General features: G+C 46.0%; 1 protein-coding gene and 1 pseudogene across 1 annotated transcript; both read left to right on the top strand.

Moving 5' to 3' along the window:
• Window positions 1-281: 281 nt before the first annotated feature.
• Window positions 282-4,037, top strand: LOC133931441 (dihydropyrimidine dehydrogenase (NADP(+)), chloroplastic-like). Its single transcript, XM_062378317.1, is given in 8 exon segments — window positions 282-639; window positions 904-946; window positions 1,733-1,806; window positions 1,808-1,901; window positions 2,167-2,279; window positions 2,357-2,540; window positions 2,766-2,875; window positions 3,555-4,037. Coding segments are annotated over 7 exon segments (738 nt in total). The 5' UTR covers window positions 282-639; window positions 904-940; the 3' UTR covers window positions 3,712-4,037.
• Window positions 4,038-5,437: 1,400 nt separating this feature from the next.
• Window positions 5,438-13,237, top strand: LOC133931098 (MACPF domain-containing protein At1g14780-like; annotated as a pseudogene).
• The last annotated feature ends 10,903 nt before the right edge of the window (window positions 13,238-24,140 follow it).

The raw sequence follows: 24,140 nt of genomic DNA, 5'->3' as shown, positions 1-24,140 counted from the left end.
TCATATTAGGACTTTAGATAACGTAAATGTTACAGTGATGTATTGAGACGATCCGCAGGAATCTCTACTATCTTAAAAAACCGAGTTGGTGATGGTCTTGGTCGTCGTCGTCCGTCCGTTCTACGCCACTCGCTTAAGGGAACGCCGACAGGTGGGCCCGACCGACCATCCGCTCAGCTCGCACCTGCCGCCCACCCGATCCCAGGGCCGCCTCCTCACCGCTCGCTCCCATCCCCCAGCACTGCCGATTCGAGGCAATCCAGTTCCAGCCACCCCACCACCATCCGGTGCCCGCCTGCTCCTCCGCCCCACCCCCATCGTTGTTCTGCCGGCCACTTCTGAAACCCTAACCTTTCACGCCGCCGCCTACTTACATTTACCTTACCGGTGTGACCACCACCGAAACGCAAATGTCCATGGCAATCAACCACCAAATCACATCGTCCCTCGGTCGCCGCATCGCAGCATGCTGCATCTCCTCTTTCCCCCGCTGCTCCCTCACCCTCAAGCCTTCCTCTGCACAGATCCGCATGACGATTTGGGGCTGGTTAAAGGAAACAGCGATGGAAGGAAGTCAACAAGGCCTATAATGAGAGGCGGGTGACAGAGATCGCCAGTTGTAGTGGCGAAGTGCTAGAGGTAGCAATGTTTCATTATTTTTTTGCCTGGTCACTTTTGCATGTAACCTGAGATGCCGTACATATATTAGATGCTTTACATCGGATAATCTAATGAGCATGCAGCGGAGCAAAGCTCAGTTAGCTAGATCAAGTTTGTTTCATTCCCAATATATACATGGCTGGAGAAACAAAACAACAGTTGAGATAGTATTATGATTGTGCTTTATTTTTGTTCTCCAATTTTCCCTGCAATTAGTATTTACATATTTCCATTGCTTTGCAGTTTACTGTCTGCCCAGGCTGAGGAGGGGGAAGAGTCAATGGAGGTTAGTTCTCTGTGATTTTTATTTTCTTTGTGTTACAATCATTTTTTGTGTTCTATTATCCCAAATGTATCCTCTTGTTACTGGCTAAAAGAAGAAAAGGAATAAAACTATCAATGGGAAGTAGTGGGAGTGTGGACTGCTGGCTCATATGGGTTGATGCCCAACTTATGCACCCATAGCCTGGCTGTTCATACCTACAGTCATGTCTAATATGCCATATTCCAAAGGTACATGGACACATATAACATATGTTTCTGTTTGCTACTGGAGAAACAGAAGTTGAATTTGTTTTATTTGCAGCTGAGAAATCCAAAGGAAGTAGAGAGAACTAAGTATAATGATTTTACAACATGACGTTTAACCATTTTTTGGTTCCAATTACTGATGCTCACTTCACCACAGAGGTCTATGCGGCTATCAAAGTTTTCCTTGATTTTGTTATGCTCATGCATGATAACAATTTTTTCATGACTTGTCTTCTAAATAGGGTGAGGTAGAAACTAAAATATAGGTGTGTTCTTTACATTGCAGCAATGATTAATCGGAAGATAAAAAATGTATGTCGATGACTCTTTCAAACCAGATGATTTCTTAGCAACCTGGTATATTGTGTTCACTGTGAAGTAATTTTGCCATTATGTTTCAAGCCAGAATTATGCATGGCATGAGCTTATTGAACGTGTTGAAGAGTCCGGAGTGGTAAAATGGTTTTCCATATGTGTATTTTGGTGCATGCTTGATCAGAGTTATGATAGTGGAATGCTACTGACATTCTCTTTTTGTTAGGATGCTCTTGAGATTAATTTCTCATGTCCACATGGCATGCCTGAGCGAAAAATGGGTGCTGCTGTGGGTCAAGACTGATTTAATAGAGGAGGTTTGTGGTTGGATAAATGAGAAGGCCACTGTGCCTGTTTGGGCAAAGATGACTCCTAATATTACAGATATTACACAGGTTAGTTGAACATATACTGATATAAATCTATGCAGTACTTAATAATCACACATTATTTCTGTTCACTTGTGTCAACAACCAATGAAGTCCTACGTTAATTTTTACCCCTACTTTTCATATTTACGCCGCTTTACATGATTTAAGTAGACTGGTCCTCTGATTTAACTGTTGTTGATCCTCCAGCAGAAGTCAGATTAGAAAATTAGTAATGCACTCCGTACTTTCTCTGTACTAATTTTTTCATTTTTGACTTCACATTGTGCAGCCTGCAAGAGTAGCTCTTAAGTCAGGATGTGAAGGAGTTTCTGCTATTAACACAATCATGAGTGTGATGGGAATTAATCTTAAAACTCTGCGTCCAGAACCTTGCGTTGAGGGGTTAGATTCGGTTCCCTGAGTTATTTTTAGCATGTTCATTTGCTGTTACCAAATTGAAATGCCGCTGTGTTTCACAGCTATTCTACACCTGGGGGTTATTCTGCGAGAGCTGTTCACCCTATAGCACTTGCGAAAGTCATGCAGATAGCAAGGATGATGAAAGAAGAATTCACTGATGGACAGTCTATCTCTGCCATTGGTGGTGTTGAGACTGGCAATGACGCTGCTGAATTTATTCTTCTTGGTGCAGATACAGTACAGGTGAACCCTAGAAATGATAATCAGCATATTTGCTAACTAAATTGGTGCAATATGGCTAAGCCTTTAACTGTACACATCCATGACGCTTTTTGCACGTAGTTGATTTTGAGTTAGATTTTAGTTTTTTTTCAGACATCATTTTCACAGTTATCAATAATCAGCATTTCACCATGCATATCTTGGGTATTGTCTAACCAAGACTAGAATATTCATCACAATTCACAGGTATGTACAGGTGTAATGATGCATGGTTATGGCCTTGTGAAGAAGCTTTGCACGGAGTTGCAAGATTTCATGAGAGAGCACAACTTTTCATCGATTGAAGATTTTCGAGGGTATGTAACCACTTTGCTTATTCTGATTGTAGTGTTTGATATGTTGAAAACCCATCTGGTGGAATTACTTTATGCTGTACATTCTGTACTTGAGTATGGTGTGCTACCTTCTAAAGGTCAACTCTTTGCCCCAAGCTTCTGAGCACCATTCCATTACTAAAGCATAACAGCTTTGCCAGTAAATCATCAACATGAGGGCTCAGGACCCTCCGTGTTAAAAATAAATGGTCAGGACTGCACGCATATTTTTTTCCTTGCTGTCCCCACATGCTATTACATAGTGTATGACAATAATATCAAAGAAGACTATCCCTTTCCAAAAGGAGAAAAAGATCTTGTGGAAATGGGTTGAGGATAACCATTAAATGATAACTATGCCTCCTATAGACACGTTCATATTATGCCCCGCTTTGCACGCCTGACCCTACTCTGTGTGAATGATGCAGATAAAAGTCTCTATGTACCGTGTAATGATTAATTCCTTGTCACGTTGACCTCTTTTTACTCTGTTGTCGCAAGGAAGTTTCTCACAAATATCAGTAGTTCACTGCTTGATATGTGCACAACTTACAGAAAATACCTGGGCTGCCCCTTTTCAAGTTTAAGAGAAACATGCTGTTGTTTTCCGCATTCTATTGTTGAACCACACCAATTGAACCTGATCTTCTCACCATCTCAGGGCCTCGCTCCTGTACTTCACGACGCACACCGATTTGGTACAGCGCCAACAGGAGGCGATCGAGCAGAGGAAGGCCATAAGGAAGGGCCTTCAATCAGACAAGGACTGGACAGGTGACGGGTTCGTCAAGGAGACCGAAAGCTTGGTATCCAACTGATGCATCGCTGAACTCCCATCCCTTCCACCATACTTCACCTTGTGACTAAACCGGGTTCGTGTTCGAGGAAAGACAGTGGAAACATTTGCTTCATCTTGTTAAATAAAGCACACCAGAATGCCTTACCAAAGCATGTAATCCTGATCTGTACATGGATCTGAACCTTGGGCCTTCATCAGGCTATAGAACAAGTCATGAGTTCACAAGTCGTTTTCCAGTAACATTGTGTCGTATATTGTCATGTGAACATGAACTAGGCTGATTGGTGCGTCTACGCCGCGTCCATTTTTTTGTTGCACAGAGTATGACAAAAGAAGTCTAAAAACATTGGGTTCACCAATTTTGGATATATCAATGTTTATTTATGAATTTATCAATATTTAACACATTCATTTAATTATAGGGAAAACAGTAGTACTTTCATGCATGCACATAATTTTAACAAGTAGAGGAAAGTAATACGAATCTAACAAAATTTGTTTCATATTTTTTTGAGTTTTAGATATTTTTCTATGCATTTTAGATTATTTCAACCGATTTTTTCAATATAACTAATATTCATTTTGAATTTTTTCTGGAATTTTCCGAAAATGAAAATTATATGTATATGTGTAAATATACGTATAGATATACTAATATGTATATATATACGTATATTTATACTTATATGCATGAGTGGGACTCACGGCTACAATAGCTATAGTAACTCGACCCTTAGGAGGCCACCGATTCTTGGTACTTTAATATATGTAATATATTATATGTATATTTATACGTATCCATATATCTATACGTATATAATGAGTGGGACTCACTGCTACAGTACTACAGTAGCACGCCCCCTTGGAGGTCGTCGATTCTTGGCAATTTAATATATGTAATAGATTAGCAACACTGGGCTAAGGGATAGTCTGGACTTGACCTGGTAAAGCTTCGAGACCTAAAGTCTACAGTGACGGACCCATTGCCAGAGCGTTAGGTAGGCATCCAATTAGGGTTTTTTTCTTCTTTTTTTCGTTTTTCTTTAGATGAACTGTGGGTTAGATCACATACTAAATTAAACTTAGGCCAGATCCTATGGTAGTCCAGGCCCACCCTCTGGGTCCGCCAATGGAAGTCCATTGCAGGGTCGCTAGAGTTTGTACCTGGGTGATGTGTGAGCAAATATGATGGCCTCAGCTTCAAGTCAGGTCTAACTTCAAGTCTTCACCAAATACGACTGCCGTTTAGTGTAGCACTTGTTGCGTAACTGGTGAACATGCAGCAATTGCGAGCGACACGGTCTTGATCTTTTGGAGAAGGGATTCAGTCTCTCCGAGAAGTCAAGGTCACATCATATTTGGAAGTGTTTAGGTATCTAGTAGCTTTGAGCGAAACATGGGGCTAGACCGTTGTTTTCTTCACAAATTCTCAGTTCATATTAGGCCAAGAACTCAAGATGGTTTTGGAGTGCCGGCAAACATGGAATAAAACTCAGAACTAAAAATTAGTAAATACCACGCCGTCAGTCAACATTTACCCCATGGAAAGCTCAGCGAAGAACTTCATTAGTTCTCACTAGCATCGCCTCTCCTGTCTCCTCTTCATACCCATTTCTCTGCCCATATATAAAGCCACTAACTCACCATGAGTCACGAGTCACACACCTCAAGAACCAGCCTCATTTCAACCAAAAAAAGAAGAAAAATGAAAAAAAAAGGAGAATAATCCTAGTTTGATTGGAGAGAGAAAGAGACATATCTCTCTGGTTTGACACCAGGAACAAATTCTTGACATCCTTATAGCAAATAATCCCTTGTTACACGTTACTTGAGTTTCTTAGACATGCTACTTCTTGGCACGAGCAATGGCATATATAGTCAACTAGTAGCAGGCAACCAACAAGCCAACAAGACATGGCTGGTGCATAGTAGACCAGGGCAGAGAGGCGAGGGAAAGCAATAAATGGCCGTCGCGGCGGCCGAGAAGGCGGTGAGGTGCCTCGGCCGGGGGTTCGACATGACGTGCGACATGAGGCTCAAGTTCTGCAAGGACGCCGGAGGGTGCATCGTCGAGCGGAGCGGCCTCGAGACGGCGCCGCTCGCCGTGCCCGGTGTAGGGGCGGTCGGCGGCGTGCCCGTCGACGTGAAGTGCGGCAAGGGCGACCGCGTCCGGTTCAAGTCAGCGTGCTCGAGTTCAACAAGGTGAGCAGTGCGTAGTGCCTTGCGTGAAATACTTATTATCAGCAGATTATGTCCCATTTGAGCTTAATTTGTTTTTTCAGAAGATTAAGATTTTGATTAAAGCTGCAATGGTGAATAAATTGTAGCAAAATGGAAATAAAAGAGTATATTTGGGCTGTTTCTTTGTTAGTTCATTGTTTGAACCTGATCAAGGAGTGTGCTGTTCAATTAGAAACTAGGTGTTTTAAAACTTTGGTTGAATTTGCATTGTCTATAGATAGATATCTTCAGTCCTCAGCGCTGAATCTCATTTCTTTCTTCTAAGATGAAGAAACTGATTGTACGAGAGTTGCTTTCTAATCCAGAATTCAGATGCAAATTAGTACATCCAAGTTGGACTAAGTTGCAAAATTAACAAGTTGTAAGATTTAGGCTCGGTGAATGACACTTTGGAGGGAGAATAAATATTTATCCTAATTTCGGTACACTGTCGGTGTCTAATATACTGCATTTCAGTGAAATAGTACCAACCAGATAGAGAGAAAATATCTAGATAAAAGAAAAGAGTCAAACGTATCTTTTTTTTTTCTTAATGCAATACATTTAGACGAGTTTGTGAATTGGAATCAAATTTAGTGTAAATTAGTAATTCTCCATATAAACTACATCACGTCGAGTTGAACACTGCCTCGTTTGACTTTGACCGTAGAGAGCAGTAGAGTGTAGAGCAGTTCTGCATCTTCCCAATTGACTACACGTAGTTCAAGTATGATCACAGAAAAGATAAATATACTACTTGTAGTAATATTCTCACGGATCTCGAGGTATGATGTGCAGATGTCGAAGCTGTTCAACCAGCGGAGCTCGGTGGAGGGGAAGATCCCGTCGGTGCTGTTCAACGCGTCCTTCGACCTGGATAGCGGCTCCTGGGCGCAGGATGCGCCCGCCACGAAATGCCTCGCCATGGACGGCTACTTCATCTCCCTCTTGACCTCCGCCTCGACCGCCGCCCGCTCGCGCTCGCCGACCATGTCCTCAGGGACGTGCAGGTGGCATGGGACCCCTCGGCCATCGCAAGGTTCGTGTACGTTCTTGCAGCCATGATCTTGACAGGCAAGGGTGCACCATTATCAAATAGCAAGTTCACACCTAAAAGGAAATTAAAAGTTCTTAACTGAGCCTTCGGTTAGAAATAAAGTACGATAGAATCGAATATGAGATAAATTTTTACGTGAAAAAACCTTCTAATACGGAGGTAAAAAAGTACGGGAGATAAATTTGTATTATGATTGCTCAGGTTACAAGTATAGGGGTTGGTCCATATTTATAGACCCTTTAAGGTATTGAATTAGACTAAGACTAGATTCGTATTAGATTAGGAATCTCTCTATAATTTTGAGCATAATATCTAATAAACTCCCCCTTGACTCAAAATTCTTGAAGAAAGTGTCTCTGAAACCCGAAGTGCTAAATAATAAATATGATCACTTGAATCTTCAAACACTTCATACGAAGCCAAATTAAACAAATAACCAGTAGGTTCCAATGCACAGCTATCAACAAAGTAGACGAACAATCTGGGTCTTCACGAATTCATAACCCCAGGAAAAGTCTGAATCTGTGCAACTAACCTTGTTATCCAAACTGAAACAACGCTTAATCATCAAAAGCACAAGCCAAAATATCGCATGTGGTATTAAATAAAACCTTTGGTGAAGAACTCATCTCATGGAATCAACTGGAACACAAAACTTAGCAAACAACGCACTTACAAGAGCAAATTGCATGTGTGACCATCATATACACCAAACTAACGATCATAAAAGAATATGAACCTCATGATATAATCATTAACTGCTCCTTTGCAATAATAATCCGGACGAAAACATAACGTGCAATTAACGAAGTATAAAAAACTTTCGTACTATACCTTTCTGAATAAGCGAAGACAGCAACATCATATTGCATCTGCAATACCAAACCAAACACTGTAGTATCTAGTCGAAAAAAACCCTCCTCTTTTGCACTTAGAATCCCTCACCTTAACTCAATTCGGAGCAAAACCTTCACTTTTAAATATAAAACTCTAAAGAGTATTTGAAAACCACGATGTTAAAACATCCAGATCAATATATACCAAAACTGCTAACATCTTGACTTGATATAAAGAAAACCTTGTATCATGATGTAACAGTAAAATATCATACTTAAAAGAAAATATGACAAAGAAATACTAGAAAAATAATCTTCGGTATGCTCGTAGCAGAATTTCAGCAAAAGAAAGATTCTCATAACTGATGGATCGGCTCCTTTTCTTTATTTCGGGACAGCACACGAACATCCTTTTTTGATCTGAACTCCACATCGGGTCAGTAGCACAACGTCAGCAGCAGATCCTTTATAAGGGCCTGTTTATTTCTGCTGGGATTCTGAAAAGCGGTTTGTAAATTATGGATTGTAAAAAGCTAGATTGTGGATAGATTTTAGATCATAAATTCTAAAAAAAAAATTGATAGATAGTTTAGTAAAATAGACTTTCACAATCTGTGAAAAGCTGAGAGAAATCAGCTTCTCAGATTCTCACAATCTAAAATATGGATTGTAAAAAATTATACCAAAAAGCTGTATGTTTGTTTTCACGTCGAATTCTAAAAGCTGAAAGCCAGAATCCGAAACCGAAACAAACATAGCCTAAGATCAGTCAGCAGGCCGGTTCAAGTCACGAGGTGACAGAGAAATAAACCATCTACACAGAATCGATGTAGCAATGTGCGGACTTGCGGAAAAACCAGGCGGATGGAGACGGCTTCTCGGCTGGAGGCGCGGTGTCGAGCCGCGTGGAGGACAGAGCTGAGCAGTAGTCGATGACGATGCGCTCGACGGTGGCGCGGAGAACTCGAATGCGAGAAAAACGATCTGGCGATGAACCAATCTATTTTTTTTCTCATACTCGTGTATCAATCCACCTCTAATACCACTTGTTAGAAATAAAGCACGATAGGATCGAACACGAGATATAATTTTTACGTGAAAAAACCCTTCAATACGGAGGTAAAAAGTTACGGGAGACAAATCTGTATTATAATAACTCAGATTACAAGTACATGAGTTGGCTTATATTTATAGACCCTTTTAGACATTGAATTAGACTAGAATAGACTTGGTATTAAATTAGGAATTTAACTATAATTTTGAGGACATACTATTTAACACCTTCTGCTTTTAATTTGGGAGATTCCAATCGAGAAGCCTGTTCACAAGCCGGCTGCTGATCGGGGGCCATGCACGACGGCGGCTGTCGCGGTACGGCGGCCGTCCTTCAGCGTCCCGTGTGACCAAGAAAGCACGCCACTGGACACAGTTTTGCCATGTGGTGATGTGGACAGAGATTGAAAAGGCTAGCTAGATCGATGTCTGCGGAAGAACGACGTAGACTTCTCGGTTTCGTAAACAAGAGGAGTTTTCACCTTTCCAAATCCTTCAGATCACGATAGATACTGAAAAGCGAAAGCAGTTGCAGGAATTGGACTTGTTCCAAGTCTGCAGCAATTGAGTTAGTAACTGAACCAAGCAGTTCAGATGCCCAAGCCAGCTGCAACTAATTGGGTACGGTATTAGCTTTAAACAACACGAAGCATAATTACCTCAACAGAACAAATAGATTGGTCTGATATCGTGACAGCTCTTCTGCAAATTAAATATGCACCATGTTCAGACGTGTACACACACATCTCCTTTTTTTCCATTGTTGTCCGTCTTTGTTGGATCTGAACTAGTCTGAACTCCGAACATGCCGGCATTGACGAATGGAAGCAAAGCATGACACACGCTACCTGATTTGTATTATCAGGCAGACGCGTAGCTTTCGGATACTGAACTGACACTACTTATGAGGGAAGGGTACTGCACTGACGTTACTGACTTGATATGGATGCAACACGATTCTGTGATGGGCACGCAGGTTCATCGAGAAGTACGGGACGCATGTGATCATAGGGCTCAGCATGGGCGGTCAGGACGTGGTGTACGTGAAGCAGGACAGGTCGTCGCCGCTGCCGCCGGCAGAGATCAAGGAGCATCTGGACAGGCTCGGCGACCATCTCTTCACCGGGGCATGCCCCGTGCCTCCGCTGCACTGCAAGTCCAAAGACAAGTTCAAGGTCGAAATTAGTTAACGGTGTTAATTACTGCAGTAGAATTCTCACACTCAAAAGGCTGAAACTTTTTGCTAAAAATCGGTGGAAATACTGCAATGGTGTCAGATACCAGAGGCCTTCAATGTGTTCGACGCCCAGGTAGCACAGCAACGGCTTCAAGCAGGGATCACCACCATGGTATCTTCCAAAGAGGTGACTACTGTTACGATCTTGTGATCGCCAACTGTGAGCTATTTCGGTTGCTTGTGGAGAGGATTAATTTCACTCAGGTTTTGAGCTGGTTTTCAGGGCGTGACGGTGATATACTCCAAGAGGGGAGGGAACACGACGGTGGGCAGCCACTCGGAGTGGCTCCTCACCGTGCCGGCGACACCTGACGTGATCAACATCAAGGCCGTGCCCATCACCTCCCTCATCAGGGGCGTGGCTGGCGCCGGCTACCTCTCCCACGCCATCAACCTCTATCTCAGATGTAAGAACAGACTTTGTCGCCGTTAAAAGAACAGCCTTGTCAGAGACACACTCGGCTTCACACAAGTGACCATCTCAAGTAGTAATAAATCATATTATCATACTAACATCTTTGGTGACTGATGGCAAAACCTTGGTTACCAATGTACCACGAGGTCTATTCGCACTCGACCTCCGAGCCAGCTCCACGAAAGTGAATGGAAATATGCCTATTTTTCCATTGAAGGTCATGTTACCATCCATGTCATACCTAACCTCACAACTGCCGCCAAAAATATAATCTTCTCTATGAAGTTCTTGCTTTGTGTGATTCTTTCTGGATCCTCCTCATCCAGCGCCAAGTAGTATGTTTGTGTCTGCTTCGTCCGATAAAACCATTTCTCGTCTATATAGATGATGTTATACATTCCTTGAAAAGTTGGTTCGTGTGGCAAATTAGTGGGGTCTAACATGTTTAGACAAAACCGAACCCTAGCTTTCTTATTTTCGGCTGTCAGGGTAAATTTGATTGCATTTGTGTGCCGCCTAGACCTACCCTCTTTCAACCGTCTGAACAATGTGGTCTTTGACATATGCAACTCACACGCCATATCCTTAAGAGTAGTCCTCTTATGCAGGGGTATACCTTTAATGGCTTCGGGATTGAAAGCAATTCGCTTGTGGTCACGGTTATTTGACTTCTTGCTCACCACTCCTAGTACCCACCATCCTTTCCATTCTTCCATATCCTTTGTACAGTTCTCAAAGGCACACCAATTTCGGCAACAACTGCCGCGGTCACTCCACGCTTCAATACGCCAAAGAAAGTTCTATACAAGAGCATAGCATATATAGCCTGCTTGTCTTCATCGGTGAGCTGCTTACTAGTAATGTTATTGTCACCGTGATCTACAAATGAAACAAAAAGTACATTAGGCTTATCAAATTTAACAAAAAATACATTAGGCTTATCAAATGTAGCATAAAATACTTAATCTTACTCGATTCATGGCCGTCTGTAACTGATTCGTCACCGTCCTCAAGCCCGTGTGCATGTTCCTGGACGTCATCGTTCTCCTCAAGCCTGTGTGCATGTTCCTGGACGTCATCGTTCTCCTCAAGACCGTGTGCATGTCCTCCTCCGGCGAGTCCGAGCCTGCGTTGTCGGGGTCTTCCTAGGCCGTGGTCGGGGTCTGGTTAACCATGTACAGTAATCATTCTTTTGTGTGTGTACATGAACGAACTTACTCATTTCCATGTACAGTAATCAAATTTTATGTGTGAACGAACTTACTCATTTCCAATTGAGCAAGTTCTTCTTCATCGGCGTCATGGTTCTCCTCCTCCCCGTGTCCGTGTTCTTCGTGTTCATGTCCGCGCCCCGCATGTCCTCCTCCGGCGAGCCCACTGCTACTGGTGACTCTGCGCCCGGCGAGTCCTAGGCGCGAGTTACCTAGGCCGATGACTCCGCGGCCGGCGCGTCCTTGTCCGGCGAGACCAAGGCTGGCTTGTCCAGCGAGTCCGCGTCCCCCGTCACCACGACCTACAAACCCGCGTCCAGCACGTACTCGCCCCGTTAGTCCGAGCGTGCGTTGCCGGTGTCTGCCGAGGCCGTGGTCGCCACTACCTCCTTCAGTTAAACCAACAAAATCAACATCAAAATCAATCCAAAAACAACAAACAAATTAGAGGTACTGCAAATCGATTCATACGCTTACCTTCATAGCTATCATCCCACTCGAGGTCGTACTGCAAATCCATCACCGGGCCCTCGTAATCAACAATTTCGTTCCAATCAATCGGGGCAGAATTGAGATCGAAATTGGCCATCTACTAAAATTGGGAGGAGAAGAGAGGAGTAGATGTCAGTGCTCATGTGTCTGGGAGAAGATAGCAAAAGAGAGTAGATAGGCAACGGAGATCAGCTGCAGTTTTCGGCGATGGCACAGCGCGGGAGAAAACGGAGCGCATGCAAGCACCATCCTATGGCGAGCGAGGGATAGCGAGGGAGAGCGCGCGGAGACGATAAGCTGCAGTTTTTCCGCGATCGCGAGCGCGGGACAGCGCGCGGAGACGATTCGCGTAAACGATTTTGGCCAGGGACTGCGCGCGGCGACGGTCCGCATGCAGCAATAAACAGCTGCGCGTCGAAGGATTTGCATGCATGCATGCATGAGAAAGCAAGGCGACGGTTCGGTTGCGCAACATTTAAGCGAGGGACGAAACAGCTGCGCGGGGAGGGTACGCTCGTCCAAATTTTGATCGAGCGGGGCGTCATTGGTCTTAGCAAAAAAGCTAATACGCCATGTATTACGGAATGGAGGGAGTAATTGATAAGTTAGCAAGTGACACGTAATAACTAGAAAAAAATTCTTGTTTGAAGGGAAAAATAACAGATGAAATGATTGTTACAGATAAGCCTCTTGTAGCTGACCTGAAGTAGATGTGGGCTCCGGTGCTCGGCCAGCTGCCTCTCGGCCCGTGCTCGCACCGGCAGGGCACCAGCCCGGCGTTGCATTTCAGCCTGCTGGGTTCCAGGCTCTATGTCAGCTCAAGTGAGGTGAGGAATTTTTATTTGCCCAATGTTTTAACTTTCTGGAGAATCATCTGTATTCGATTTCTAGTATCGATTTCGCATGATCGTTCGTTTTAAAAATGGCATGGTCACTGAGAAACAACAAAATGCAGGTGATAGTTCCCAAGTTGCCGGTCACTGGGATGCGGCTGCACCTGGAGGGCAAGAAAAACAACCGGTGAGAAGGCAGTAAGCCAGGGCCAAAATACCAAAATTTGAATACTCGTTGATAACTGTAGTACCTTTCATCATTTCATGCCCAAATCTTAAAAAAAAACTAAGGACGAAACGCATAGGCGTTGGAGACTTGGAGTACTTGCACACGTACGTACACAGTGAGAAGAGATTTCTCGGTTGGTCCACGATCAGCCAAAACACAATCGCGACGCCCAGCCTTATCACACGTGTAGGGATGCAAGTTTTAAACTTTTTTGGGTCATTAAGTCGACCTAAAACTCAAAAAAAAATGAACTAAAGATCTACTCCTACCTAATTAAGTCAAGAAAAAAATAAACTAAATGATGACCTAAAACTAACTATTAGGTACTCACTTGCATCCCTACTCACATGGACTTTGAAAATGCACGTGCATGAATATTGTGCAGCGGTGGAGCGGCTTATCTCACCTAGTGATGATCAATGCAGGGCGCCCGTTGGGGGCGTGCTGGGCGCAGATCATCGCGACAGAAGCTCGCTGCGGCGAAGGAACGATGGCCAAGTGACCCGAAAAAGGTAGGGGACTAGTAAATTCGGTGGCCCCCCTCATTGAAGTGGGGAGCTGCGGTTGTTTTGGAAGGAACCCTAGGCTAGGCATTTGTCGGAGGATGAACTCCTGTCGCAGGGATCTCGAGAGACCCCTTTTTAAAGATTCGGCCGGGGGGAATGATCCTGAACGAGCTCGTCCGGGAAATAAATGAAAACGGAAATAAATGCAATAGCTGGCGGTGGTGGAGGATGATCGACCTAGTGCAAAAGAGATAGATGCACCGGGGTTTAGACAGGTTCGGGCCGCACGGGGGCGTAACACCCTACTCCTGTGTGAGTGCAATATCTTTCCTTGAAGGGAATTCTTCAAGGATGTATTCGGTTACAAGGGTGTGTCATCTACAGAGAGCTTGAGGCTCCCGTGTTCCAGCTCTGCTCGAGTTTGTTTGTGATGTTCTTGTTCTACTGTGTTCGTCGCGCTTCTTCGCCTCGTCTTTTTTCTTCCCTCTCTCTTTCGCTTGTTCTCCATCCTTTCCTTTTATAGGCGCGCCGACCTCGACTTATCCTGAATGGGAAAGAGGGGGCGCGAGTGCCAAGGCGCCACGGCGAGAGGCGTCATCATTCCGTCTTGGCGAAGTGACAGGGGCGGTGGAAAAATGCGGCGCGCATCCGACCACCCGCCACTGCGGACATCCTCTGGTGCCATTAAGAGGGCTCACCGGGCAGCCATAGAGACGCCCGGTGCGCCCACCCTGTCTTGTTCTTCTGTCAGGGCAGGGTGGCAGGAGGAGCGCTTCGATCCTGGCAATGTTATCCCGAGGTACTCGGATGATACGGGACGGGACCCGTGCATTTAATGGACCCACGTCCCCCTGCCAAAGCATGACAGGGTCTGACACTAGGGCGTGGGCAGCTGAGAATGTCAGGATGTCAGGCCGCGCGTGCCTATTAAATGCGGCATTGGACCTTTGACTGGCTGACACCCCGCCGATGGGACCCTTCGGGTCGTCGGGCGATCTTGCGCGAATCTTCGGGGAACCAAGTGCTCGGGGGCTGCCACGTGCAGCCCTGAGCACTCTCTCCCGAGTACTTCGGTGGAACCTTCGGGGAACCGAGTCCTCGGGGGCTGCCATGTGCAGCCCCGAGCACTCTCTCCCGGGCACTTTGGTAGGACCTTCGGGGAACCGAGTCCTCGGGGGCTGCCACGTGCAGCCCCGAGCACTCTCTCCCGAGCACTTCGGTGAAACCTTCGGGGAACCGAGTCCTCGGGGGCTGCCACGTGCAGCCCCGAGCACTCTCTCCCGAGCACTTAGGCTCTTCTCATCCTGCAGGGGGGACCTCGCGGGATGGTGACACGTGGCAGACGGCCGGCCCGGTCTCGGGACTCAGGGACCCCTGGTTCCGGATACACCGACAGCATTCTTCAGGGTCGTCCGTCCGCCATTCATAGTCTTACTTTCCGTTGCCCTCTCTCTTGTCTCCTACCTTCCGCTCATTTGGGTGCCGGGAGTTTCGGGATGGAGGCTGTCTCAAGCTCATAGCACCGAGCCGCCATGGCCACCTTGACCCTTGCAGTCCATATCTAAACCAGACCGCACCATTTTAATCCAACGGTTGCAAGTTGCCCCCGAGAGTTGAATGTGGTCAAATAATTTTACAAAATACCCCCTCATTTGGATTGCAATTATTAATCGTGTTCCAATTTTTTGCATAAAAACCTCTAAAACGTATCACGGTTATTAATCGTGATCCGACTTATTTGCATAAACACACCAAAAATGGATCATGATTATTAATCATGATCTGACTTTTTGCATAAACACCCCTAAATTGGCCGATTGAAACAATATCCAAGAACCACATTTCCTCCGTACAGACTCTGCCATTAAGACAGCTCACAAGAATCCAAAACTGAACTCCTTTAGTCATACTGCAACGAAGAGATCGAGATACGTGAATCTACAACAACACCTCCAAGAGAGGAACGATATTAGAAATGTCGTAGTCGCTTGATTCTCATATCAAGGGTTTTTACCCCCGGATGCACATGACCATGAACGGAGTAGGTCAGTAGGATGCCACGACACCTAGACGACGCGAGGGAACGACACCCACGAACACCATCGTCGCATTCTCAGATTGAAGAATCACATCGAGGATTTTCACAAGGCCGGCAGCGCACCATACCTTAACTGCACACAACAAACTGGCAAATCCATCACAAAGCCCACAACCACAACATCGCCGCCGACCATGTCGACAACCACCAAACCCTCCACCTCCCCGCCGATGACCATAGATGTAGCACCTCAGATGCGCGGACCTGGAAACTAGCTTGCTCGGTGGATCTCCGACCGAGTGCTGTGTTGCAGTAGGAAACGAAGCATTTGACGCCGGGGAGAGGAACATGTGTGCTTTGTTTCTGGATCCATGGACGCACGACCTTCGACAGCTAAATCTTCTCTTCTTCTTCTTTTGAGAGAGGAAGTATTCATCCATGGATGGCGTTTTTTTCGAGCAACTATCCATGGATCGCCTTCTACAGCTGCTGCGACACCAGAAAAGAGCGCCGCGAAATCGATCGCTGCGGGACACGACCGATCTTGGACTGGAAATTGGCGCGGACGCGGAGGCCGCCCGTCCTCTGCCCCGGGGATTCCTCACGCGACCCACGATCTAAGCAGACGGGGGACCACGGTCACCCTGGCGCGTGGTTGCAGACTCGCGGCGCGCCAGGCTGAAGCGGTTCTTGTTTGAAGCCTTGGACGGTGATGCATTTTTACTAAATTTTGAATGATATTTACAAAAAGTTGAGTACACATCTGATTGCATCTAATTTGCAAAACAATGTAACGAAAGTACATGTGTTACCCCAGCATGGCTATGTTTACTTAGAGAGTAGATCTGTCTGGTCGATTTATCAATGTGCATATGATCTCGCTGAAGGACTTCAATGGTGCCACCATCCATTCCTCGGAATGTTTTGACTATTATGCCCAGTGACATGAGTGGCAGACTTGGTACCTAGAAGTATCAAGCTCAAGCTATTCATGGAGCAGATATGTCTCATAATTGTCAGAATTGTGACTACCATCAAACCCGAGGCATGCTTGATGGAATCATATGTGAATGGTTAAAGCAGAGTCATGTAGTCATTTCCTGTCTAAAGTGTGAGTCACGACAGAGACGTTGTGCTGCCAGCAGAGTGTTGTCATTTCATGCTTAAAGCTGCATCGTGTGGTCACTTCATGTCTAAAGCTTGCCTCACGACAGAGGTGCTGTGGTGGCAGCAGTGTGTGGTTGAAGCAGTGTGTTTTTGCCTTTGATGCTTTGAACGATGTTGCAGCAGAGAGATAAACATGCGTGCCACTATAGAAGAAAGGATAAGCTCGTGGGGCACAGGAACAATAATTGATCATCTGCATAGAGGGGAAATGATACATACGGAGTGGTGACTTTTCATCGCAGCAGGGTTAAGGTCACGGGTCTGTGTTTCGTCACCAAATATGCGAGGTAAAAAAGGTTTGTAGAATAACGGCTGGTGATAATTCATTCGAGTACGGTTACATAACATAGCTACACTACCATACGGCACACACATAGGAAAGTTACATTTTTTTGGCATTAAGTATCATGGTCGATACAAAACATAAGTGTACTATGTAGACACGCTTTAGGGAAAGTAAATAGCCGGCCTATAGGAGAGTCTCACCAAAGTCAATCATCGTCACTTGATGTTTCTTTCTTACGCGATTGTGCGTGGCTTCTTTCTCACACCTCCAATTCTGCTCATCCTCGTCCCACTTCTTCCTTAGATCCACCCATTCATGGTCCTTGGGGGATACGAAGTCATCGATCCACTGGTGAAATCCACACACCCCGGTTGGAGACTGTATGTGATTTGTTGCCTGCGGTCGTAAAAGTGTTAGTACATGAAGTGAATAGAAAATTGCATTTTCACAAAGTGATTACCTGAGAAGATTCGCTGTTTTTGGAAAGCGCATCTATGTTTGAACAACAAAAGTATCTCCTCCCGAAGGTATCCAATTCGTGGGAACATCTAACACCGCATGTTTGTCCACATTGGCACTCGGGTCTCGACATACCTTTTGGCACCAAGCGGCTGGCGAACGCGTCCCTGCTTGGATCATTTGGTGGAGGACCCTCAAATTCTTGCATGGCCCTTCTCCATCTTCCTCGTTCCGCCATGCTTAGTGTTGGTTGTGTTCAGATGGGCGAGATGGAGGTGGCTTATATTGACAAAGGGCATCGGATACTCTAGTAAGGTCATCATCGTGCTTCACTGCAGCGGCAGGAAAATACCTGTGCATGAGTGAATGCTACCCCTAATAGGTCAATGCAGTGTGGAGAATAGACTTTTCAATGCTACTGCTACCCCTAATAGACCAGTACAGTCTAGCGAATAGACTATTCAGTACTACCCCTAATAGGCTGGTTCAGTGTAGCTACCATCTATCCACTACCGCCGGGGCGTGTTGTATATAAACAAAACCTCCTTGCTCTCAATGGTGCCATCTCCTGATCTCGAATTGAATCGAGACAATGGTGTTTCCTCATCCTCTCGATGGCCCCATCGATCCACCGCCTCCACACCCCCATTTAGACATCTATGGTAGAGAATTTTACGGAAACCACAATCCTCTTCCTTGCTCGTTTTGGCTGCCTTGTCAGCATGGAGATGACGCTGTAGTCCAAGTCTATGAGCTTTTCAGTGATGCAAGCCGTCGATTCTTCCATTGTCCCCATTTTAGAGTGCGGACAATTTGTACTCACTTTCTTTCCTATTTACTCAACACCATTTACTTATCTCATCTTTAACTTTTCTCAGACGGATGATTGTGGATTCCAGTACTGGATCGACCCGCGGATAGAACCACACATTCAAGAATACATCCGTCATCTGCACGTCATTATCGAGGAGCTGCAGGAACAATTGCACCAAGAGAGAGACAACAACATTAGAAGACACTACATCCCGCCTCGCATGGCGGGTCAGAGGAACAACTGGGAGTAATATCGTTGTGTTCTTGCGGTCGGCCGAGGAACTGATTTTGTATTAGAGTTGTACTGTTTTTAATTCCATAAGGTATGTTAGGTGAAACTCCGGTACACCACTAGGGTTGTCGTATATGCCATTGTACGTTCGGTCGACATGTTTATTACGATTGGTATGGAATGATCGTTGTACGAGTCATTGGTTTTTCAGGAAAGAATTCACTGTCATGTAACATTGAATTTTGTTGCCACGTATAATCGTAGTCGGGTTCGTAATTTGTAGAAACACAAAAGATTGCACGATGGTATGCTTTGGGATGGAGCGAGAACACAAGTAATAAAGACATGACTGATTACATAGTACGGACATCAACATCCTACATGACATGCGGACCACATAAAAGAAATGACACAAATATATGAAAGTACTGCCTATAGGTTACGTCCCCTCTTGGGGACCAACCCCCTGGTCGCATCCGGCCTCAGGACCCTGCGCCTCCTCACTCTCACCAGGTTGGCTGAGTACGTGAGCGGGTCCGGTGGAACGATCAGCCGCGCAGGCCGTCCAGTGGGCGGTGGAGTGGCGTACTCGTCCCGGGAGGGCTATGTCCCCGGAAGTGGCGCGTTAGGCAGCTGTGACGCACCGAGCTCGTCACTATGTCTGAAGATGAAGTCATAACCGGGGACCTGAGTAACGTCCCTGCTAAGCAACTCCATGTAGCTACCCTGCACCTCTATGTCTCGGAGATCGTCGACCTCTGCACATGGAACAACGAAGATAAAATGTTAGCAACAATAAACCGTGATTTACATAACAATTTGCTATTCGTTAAGCGAGTGTGGTACCTGAGCCGGGGACACGAGAACTCGAAGCGCCTGGGTCCGCGAAGGAAGGGTGCCTCGCCCCACTGGCGGCGTAGAATTGGTCACCAGCACTGGTGACCTCTGGCCAAGGCGGTGTGATGCCGGAGTACGAAAGCCGAGGCCACGTGCCACTCGAGTGCGGGTCAGCAGCCCCGGTGAAAGACTGCCTCGCCGTGGTAGGGGTCGAAGAGGAAGTAGGGGTCGAAGATGTCCTCGATGGCTTGGCGGCGAAGGATGGACGTACCGGTGGCTACGGTGTCTCGGTGAACATGGCGGACGGCCATGCCAGTAGAGGAGGCGTCGCTCGTGGACCCTTCGTAGCGTCCGAGGATGAACTGCAGCTCATCTATCGGAAGACCTTCGCCACGTTGAGGATAATCTGCCCAAACACCGCGCTCATCTCTCCCCTGGGGACCTCGAGGCCACTATCGAGCCGTAGCTTCGACGCACGTGCCTCCACATCAATCTGGTGCAGTATGTCCCTCTGCAAAGAAAATTTTAAATGCATTAGACAATTAGCGATGAATACCGATAGAAAAATGTATGAAAACGTTAAACTCAAATTAGACAAACCTAGGGATCATGCGCTCGTCAATCGTCATGAGCTCGTCCGGCACACGAGGTCGTAGTACCAGGAGCTCCTCACCCTGCACCACGATGTGGTACTAATGGTGTCTAACGTCAATCTAAGGGTCAAGTAGCTCCAGCTGCGCCATACCTACATGTTGACATGTTATTAACATTTGTATATACAAAACAAACACAGAGTAAAAAGTGTCGACCAGTCTAGACCTAGTATAGATTGGTCATTATTTTTGGGAACTGAACAAGTAAGCGTCCAACATATATCATAACATAATAGATTGTTCAAATTGTACACAAATATAACAACAACTCACAATAGGTTACAACCTCGCGCATAACCTAATTACTAAAACAATAACGTACAATGTAAATAATAAGAATATTCATCAAACCATGAATTACAACATTACTCGATCTCAATGAGCGGACGAAGCCAACGATCGACGACCACGAGGACGTCTCCCATCTTTACCAGACCCGGAGGGACCTGCTTCCGCAGGGTTCACACTTGGGACACCAACGGTGCATTTCTTGTAAGTGTGCCTTGTGCCATTGCACTCGCTGCACCATTTCACGCAACGCCTAGTTTCTGCTTCATCCATGTCATTACAAAGCCTTGTAGTCCTGCGCCGTCCCTTCTTCTGCTTCATCTTGTCTGGATCAGATATGAACATAGAATCGGGCTCAGGTTCCTTCGTGAAAGAACCAAAAATCTCGAAACCATATACCTCATGGTTCCACGTGTCAAACAGAGCTTCCTTTTTGAAGTAGTCAGAGACGTACCTTCGAGTCCTCATCCCCTTCACAGCACACGCGGCAATCACATGGGAGCATGGCTTGTGCAGTAGCATTGGCTTGTAGCAGGTGCAAACACACCTATTATCGAAGATGGTGCACTCTTGGATAACTCTCTCACGTTTGCCCCCCCCTCCTTCCTTTGTCCCTGCATAGAATTTCGTATCTGTGCTGTGCTGTACCCATGATCTTCACCCGGTGCATCTTTGCATTCTCCGTTTTCTCTTCCATGTACTTGGTCATCTTCGTCCCATAAATTAGACGAGCATCATTTAGCTCCTTGTGCGCCACTGCATAACGGTTCCTGAAATACTTGCAGGTCCCTTGAAGTATGAACTCTACAATCCCCACCAGTGGCAACCCCCTCATACCTTTCATGACACAGTTATAAACCTCTGCTATATTTGTAGTTATAGTGCCGTACCTAGCACCATTTGTGTCGTAGAAAAGAGCCCACTTCTCCTTCGGCTCATTCTCAATCCACTGACTAAATGACCTGGTAGATGACTCGTTCCTCCGCGTGATGCCAGCTTCATTGTCTGTTGGCAAAGACTCAAGAGGTACTGGTTCATCCTCCGGTCCACCCACGGGCCTCCTTGAACACTCATGTGTTTGCTTCATCGTCAGGTCATCCAATATCTTCCAAAGAGCATCAAACTTCCGCTGCTGGTTCTGACCGCACGGCCTCTTGAACATGTTCATGAGGTTCTTGTTCTTGAATTGGCAGAAGAAGTTTGCACCCAAATGCCTCAAGCACCACCTACTTTGCAGATCTAGCCACACAGGTCCAATCAAGCCATTGTCCGTTCCATTCTATAGTTTCAGAATTGCCTCGAGCATCCCAGCATGCCGATCATGTATGAGGCAAACGTTTGGCCGAGCACCAACAATTATCATCCTCACACGATACAGGAACCAATACCAACTGTCGATGTTCCCACTCTCCACAAATGCAAAGGCCAATGATAGAACTTGGTTATTCCCATCAACCCCAATAGCAGTCAGGATTTGTCCCGTGTACTTTCCAGTAAGGAATGTGCTGTCGATGCACAGGATAGGCCGACAATGCTTGAAAGCTTTGATACATGCTCCTAATGTGAAGAAACATCGCTTCAGGACAAACTTGCCAGGTTTGGACAACAATGTGTACTTACCAAGGTCGTAATACGTCCCCAGATTCCTTAGGGCAATGGTATGCAGCAAATGTGGCAGATTGTCATATGACGCTTCGTAGGTCCCAAACCTCATCTCAATTGCTGTCACGTCCCAAATTCCATAATCACATAATTAAGCATTATTATGCTTCTTAAGCATTATGTTTAATTTTGTGTAATTTTGTTTTATAACTCTAGCGCAATTCGTTTCATGTCAATCGGATGAGAGAGTCGAATTCGGGAGAGAAAAGAATGGAATTCGCGGTTCAATCGGACCTCTCTCACTTATACGTGGGACCCACCGGCTGGTCCTGCACCTTACCTCTCTCCCTCTCACTTGGCTGCCCTCGTCAGCAGCCTCGCCTGCCCTCTCCCGAGCTCCCCACCGTGAGCAAGCACAGGAGAGGCCCCCTCTCCTTCCCTCTCTCACCCACACTCCCTTTTCTCCCTCAAATCTGTGCTCCAAGAGCTGAATCGAGGTAAGTATGTGGTACCTACGCGATCACAAGCATGTAAGCTACCCATTCCTCCAATTCATTTTTGTTTTCCCGGAGGATTCGAGCCAATTTTGGTGTCTTTTGGTGTTCTAGGTCGAAACGTGAAGAACACCGGAATTCATCGCCTCCCAAACATTTCGTCCATTTCCCGGTGGTCACCAACCTTCACAAGCACCGTGGGTAAGTTCTTTAGGCTCCTCATGGCATGAATTCGTGATTTGGTTGGTCGATTTCGCAAAAGAGTGAAGTTCATGAGTTTTTGTGAGTTTAGCCCTAAATTGAAGAATTGGATGAAATTGAGTTAGGTATTGAGTTGCTAGGTTATTAAGTGAGTTCTAGAACCCTTGAACTACCCCAAATATGTTTCCTTTTTGGTTTACAAAGCTCTTAATTCGATTTGGCTCAAAATCCACTCAAAAACTGGCTGTTCTGGAACTGTCCGGAGTATCCGGACTCACCTGGATATTCTGGGTTTACCAGGGTCTGGAGTATCTGGATCCGTCCGGATACTCCGAGTTAACCAAAAAATCCCCATTAAATTATCCTCAAAATCCATGTGGGTTTTGAGTGTAATTTGAGTCTAGAACCCTTGGGCTAGTTCCTATACATGTTTAGGTAGGCTAGATTTAAAATGCAAGTCAAATCGACCGAAGAAAAAAATCAATTTGAACTCTAGCCTTTATAGCCCGGATAGTCCGGACCCGCCCAGAGTATCCGAGTTGGATCGAGTAGAATTAACTGAGACTCCCCCGCGGAGTATCGTTCGGAGTGTCCAGCTGTCCGGAGTATCCGGACTTGGCCGGAGTATCCGAGCTGGATCGAGTAGAATTAACTGAGACTCCCCCGCGGAGAATCGTTCGGAGTGTCCAGCTGTCCGGAGTATCCGGACTTGGCCGGAGTCTCCGGGCTGAACTGGGTAGAAACCGGCTAACAGAGAGCCCTTCCTAGAGGTTCACCCGGAGGGTCCGGTGCCCGGAGTGTCCGGGTCAGTCCGGAGTCTCCGGACTCCTGGAATTTTTTAGAAACTGTTTCGATCGTGAATCTTGTTGAGGTTGAGATGGTGGTATGAGTGGTGAGTATGAGACGAGGTGTGGGCGGTGTTAGGGGTTTTTCCCTGCCCGGATGTGGAGTTCCCCTGGGTAGGTCGGTAGAGGAAACCAAACACCATAGACCGCTTTGCACCGGTTAAGCACCGATCGTCGGTGTAGTCAGCTTTAGCACTTACCTTGCTCACCACATGCCGATCTAATGGTAAGGCGAGCCGAATACCTTCGCAGCTGTGGCTTTGTGGGGCCTGTCCATCGACGGTGTGAGCGGGCGGACTTATAAGTGGTATTAGTTTGCTCCGGGAGTAGTTCTAGTACCGCCTCGCCGAGTGATGCATGCCGCACACGGTTGGGGCTGGTTGGGAAAGGTTGACACGAGTACCCCCTTGTGTGCACTTCGCCAGTGGCACAAGCCGTATGGTC

The sequence above is a fragment of the Phragmites australis genome, chromosome 10 (assembly GCF_958298935.1).
Source record: "Phragmites australis chromosome 10, lpPhrAust1.1, whole genome shotgun sequence".
In the NCBI taxonomy this organism is placed as follows: domain Eukaryota; kingdom Viridiplantae; phylum Streptophyta; class Magnoliopsida; order Poales; family Poaceae; genus Phragmites; species Phragmites australis.
Note: the sequence above shows the minus strand (reverse complement) of the source record. Positions and strands in the feature narration are given on the sequence as shown.